The 4,362-nt window shown below is 37.5% G+C and overlaps 1 protein-coding gene across 1 annotated transcript; it reads right to left on the bottom strand.

The window, feature by feature from the left end:
* Positions 1–1,571: 1,571 nt before the first annotated feature.
* On the bottom strand, positions 1,572–3,882 carry LOC131164325 (expansin-like B1). The gene is made up of 5 exons (XM_058121434.1): positions 3,263–3,882; positions 3,056–3,162; positions 2,547–2,728; positions 2,155–2,287; positions 1,572–1,978 (listed from the first exon to the last, which is right to left on the bottom strand). Exons 1-5 carry the CDS (start codon positions 3,405–3,407, stop codon positions 1,775–1,777), a joined length of 771 nt encoding a protein of 256 aa, XP_057977417.1. The 5' UTR covers positions 3,408–3,882; the 3' UTR covers positions 1,572–1,774.
* Positions 3,883–4,362: the final 480 nt, after the last annotated feature.

Genomic DNA, 4,362 nt, shown 5'->3' with positions numbered 1-4,362 from the left:
TTATGAAAAATAACATCACTCTGTTTGAGAACTCTCTTTAACAGGGAGAGATTGTGGTCAAGCGACCAATTGATTTGAAACCAGGGGATATTAGGCCCTACGTTTTGTTATGAAACATTTATGCCGCAGAAGGCAAATGAGATGTTGTGGAAAGCGCGAGGAAGATGATGAGGAAAACGAGTTACCAAAAGCCATGGCGCTTAGCCTAGTGCACTACAGAGAGTCTGAATCTGGATTAATTTAGAGAATGATTCGGCTCATAAGAAAAGAATAGTGTATTCCATGTTAAGTGAATTGGGCGCTCAGATGAAATTATCATATAGAGACTATCATGGAGTAGAGGATCTGAGTTATCCATGAGAAACAAACACCGATCGATGAAGATTTGTTTAAAATTAATGTACAGTTGTGAGAGGGCTGTTGGGAAAGGAACTTCTTAGCAGGCATGACTAGTGTACAACGAAGACTTCATCTGACTGGGCTCCAGTGTACTCTCTAAACATGCCACCACTTACAAAGGGTCGTTCTTCAGTAGACTCATGGTCTCACATGCTTTAACATAATATACTACTCTTCGTGTAATGGCAGAGAACATGGCAAGCTTATAGAAAACATTGTAGCTGTAGCAGGTTGTGTGTACTAACTCATGATAACTAATTGCCAAAAGCATTGACAAGGTTATGATGTTGTACATTTGTAAAGATAAGTCAAATCTATGTTTTTGTTTTTGGAAAAAATAAATGCAATAGAGGAAAATTATGGACAAGTAATGACAATGTTGTATGATTTCCCTATATTGATTGTATCTTAAATCTTATTTGAGAAAGTTCATTTTGAATACTTGTGTAAGTCTAATTCTGTGCCATTTAAAAATTACCATGCGTGGATCGTTATTTTCATTTTATTCCTTATTTTTCAAAGTATGAAGATCGAACCGCCTCCTGCTTAGCATGAAGGGTGTTTTTTCCCTTCATTTTCTTGACTTATTTGCCAGTTGTTTTCTAAGGTTGTATTTGTGTGATCATTATCTTTACAATCCCAGGCTTAGAGCATTGGCATCATCCAGCTACAAGTAATACTGTTTCAAATGAAATCCTCAAAATACAACTTTTTGAACTGCTGATAGCCGTATCATGCATTCATGTCCTAAGATTCTTGAGCTATTTTCATCACCTAGGCAAAAAGTATATTTAAAAGGACTCATCTTGAACACAGATTAGTCACTAGTGGATGCATTTAAACCATCTTTACCTGATGCAGATATAGTCACATCAGCTTATTTTTCATTATTTTTTTTGTCATTAATAAATCTTACCCAAAATTGTTTCTTTCCTCTCTTTGAAAATCTTCGGCTGGAAAACACTTAGTAATGATAGCATGGGACTCAAGACAATCATGACTGATTAGGATTAATCACAATAATATGTCTTGTCTGAAGTTGGAATTGCTGAATTACAATGATATACTCCAAAAGTGGCATGATGGCTTTTCAAGGGCATTGGTGCAGCCTGTTTCTATGTTATTTACTGTTGAAAAAGATTGTTTTAACCAAAGAACTTACATGCTTGTTGTATATGAACCTTCAAATTTATTAGTCAACCAATACAATAATTTAATTATGACAATAACACAACTCTCATCATGCCTCTTCAACTCTAAAACAAATGACAAGGATTAACCATTGAATAGAAAAACAAATGAAGGATAGCTGGTAAGGGTTTATTTCAATGGTAGTTATGTAGTTAATGAACATTCACGGAATTGGTGTGGTTGGCTACACACTGACTTGTACTCCTGAGTCGTACACGTCTCCAGCTTTCCAGTCCTGGGGTATGTTATTAACTGGAACAACCCAGGATTCATCTTCTTCACTGCCGCTAAATAGCATTCTTATGGACAGGGGTCCCCTTGGGGGCGAGGTAGTTGTCCATACAGCTCCATAGCTCCGATCCAATAGCTTGCAGACAAAATTCTGTGTCTGAATGAGAAAATGAAATAATACAAAAGGTTAATTGAAGAGTCAAGACATGTTTGGATGTTAAAGATGTACAAATATTGATTAATGCCACTGCTAGCTAGAATAGTTTTGGAGGCATGGCTCTTGAGACATGAAGGAAAAACTTTGGCCAGAGAACCAGGAGACCCAGTAAGTACCTCACATAGCTGCACTGCAGTGATATCCTTATTGCCTTGTTGGTACCATATAACGAAAGCTAAGTAATTAGGATAGTTGCTGTTCTCATCAATCTTGATTGTTATATTGTTGGTTGGGTAGCTGCATGAAACACTGTACAGAGAGCGGGAGAGAGAGAGAGAGCTCCATGAGTCAGCATATCAGTTAAGAATTATTATTTTGAGAAGCAATACTTCAAGTTGTTTTTTTTTTCTGTAAAATTCTGGTCATGGTTAAATATGTGAGTTCTCTGAGAAATCATGACAAATAACCATGTTGCAAATTGAAAACAGAAGTCTGCGTTTAGGAAAGGTTCATCCATGAAGTTGCTTCTTTAGTATTCTTTATGCATCCAGCTTGTACAGCAGCTTACCGTCTGTATTCGATGTCAACTACACCAAGGGCTAAGATAGATGCAGCTGCATCTGTGGTCTGTGCCATCCGACTAAATGCCCGCCTGCTCAAAATAAAGTCGGTGTGATCACTTGAGCCTTGGTCAGTTATAACCACAGTCACTCCATTGTCTGAGCAATATTTACTGTTGGTGCACCTCACCTTGCAAACAAAACACAAGCCTTATATTTCATTATTCAGGACAACATAATGCTGCAAATTAAGTGATGAAATTGCCACAGCTAATGGCATATGCATTTGGAACTGTTTTGTGTTTTGTGTTTTCATTCATACTGTGAACAGTTTTTTGTGTTTCAAATTTTATCCTTTAAGAAAAATCAGACCGAGTTAAATGCATGTTTGGTCACTGAACTTTTTTAAAGTTGCTATTCATCAGTACTATTTTTTATTTCCTATTGTGGTTAGAATTTGAGACCTCCAATAGAAAGTCACATGCTCTAACCATTGGTTGTTTCAATAGATGATTACCTGATAGCAAGCACCACAGCCTACACCACTTCGATATAGGTCGGATGCGGCCGATACATCCCCACCATTAATTGTTGCTCCAAACGAACCGAACCCACATGCCCCAGCTACATGTTAAACAAATAATCAGTTATCTCATATTTAGCAGTACATATAACACCAAAGTATATCTACCCAGTTTTTCATGTAATCAAATTTTTTTCTCACATTCTGTTCCCTTTTCGTCAGAATTCGGGTAGTAGGCTGCTCTAGACTGAACAAAACAATCGCTACATGTTGCAGCATCTGCCAGGGTCTGCACGAGAAGCAAGGATGCAAGAAGGAACAGAACAGACTGCAAAGAGAGAGCCATCTCCTTAGACAAGAAGAGAAGAAGCAAGCAAACTAATTACTTGAAGAAGACGAGGTGGCTGATGCATGGAGGGAACAAGGGATGTAGTATTTATAGTGAACCAAGTGTCACTCACCTAACACTTCCTCTGTTTGGTAAAACTTGCCGACTTTGACATTCTCTTTTTTAAACGGTGGAAAGCTGCTGAAAATTTTCAGCAATCATATTAGACTAATTAGAACTACTTGATTGATCAAATAACTTAAGAAACTGTTCTTCTCCCCACGTTCAAAATGTTGGAACCAAGTTTACACAAGAGTCTTTTGGTGTGAAACATCAAATTTTGGTCTTTCAAAAATTTTTAAGGTTCTGTTGTGTCAACTCTAATTAGCAAACAATATTTTGTTCTCCATTACATGATTCTGACTAATTGTAATTTGTTCAACTGCCGAACCTTGCCTTTTTCAGTTGTTCAAATTCTCCCACTATCATTAGTGTTTACACCAGAAGTTATGGATAAGTATAAGATGGAAAATACTCGAACCTTCGCTCCTTTCATAGCTGTTTTCATTTTCTCCATCAATTATGACACGTTGAGACCACATAGGGAGAGAGAGAGAGAGAGAGAGAGAGAGAGAGAGAGGCTGGGAATCCAAGTGGGCTGAAACGAAATAAGATGCGATGTTTTGGATGAGAAAGCATATACAGTGGTCCTGAGATTTCTCTTTGAAAGGGAAGCAAATTAGGTGCTTCTGCACTTTGATATTTTGTACCAACCCATTTGCATGTTAGTCTTAATCCTTGACCAGCCAGGTTTATTTCATATAGAGCTTTGGAATTATAATTATACTTTTTAATGCGGAAAGTGCGAGGAAAACACGCATATGAATGTTTTTATCTTCATCAAATAAACATGTTCATACCAAGAAGCTAGCACTGACTGCCCAGAATGCATGGTGGCCTATTTTTGCTCAGC

This window comes from Malania oleifera, chromosome 9 (genome assembly GCF_029873635.1).
Source record: "Malania oleifera isolate guangnan ecotype guangnan chromosome 9, ASM2987363v1, whole genome shotgun sequence".
NCBI lineage: Eukaryota > Viridiplantae > Streptophyta > Magnoliopsida > Santalales > Ximeniaceae > Malania > Malania oleifera.
This window is presented reverse-complemented; position numbering and strand designations above follow the sequence as displayed.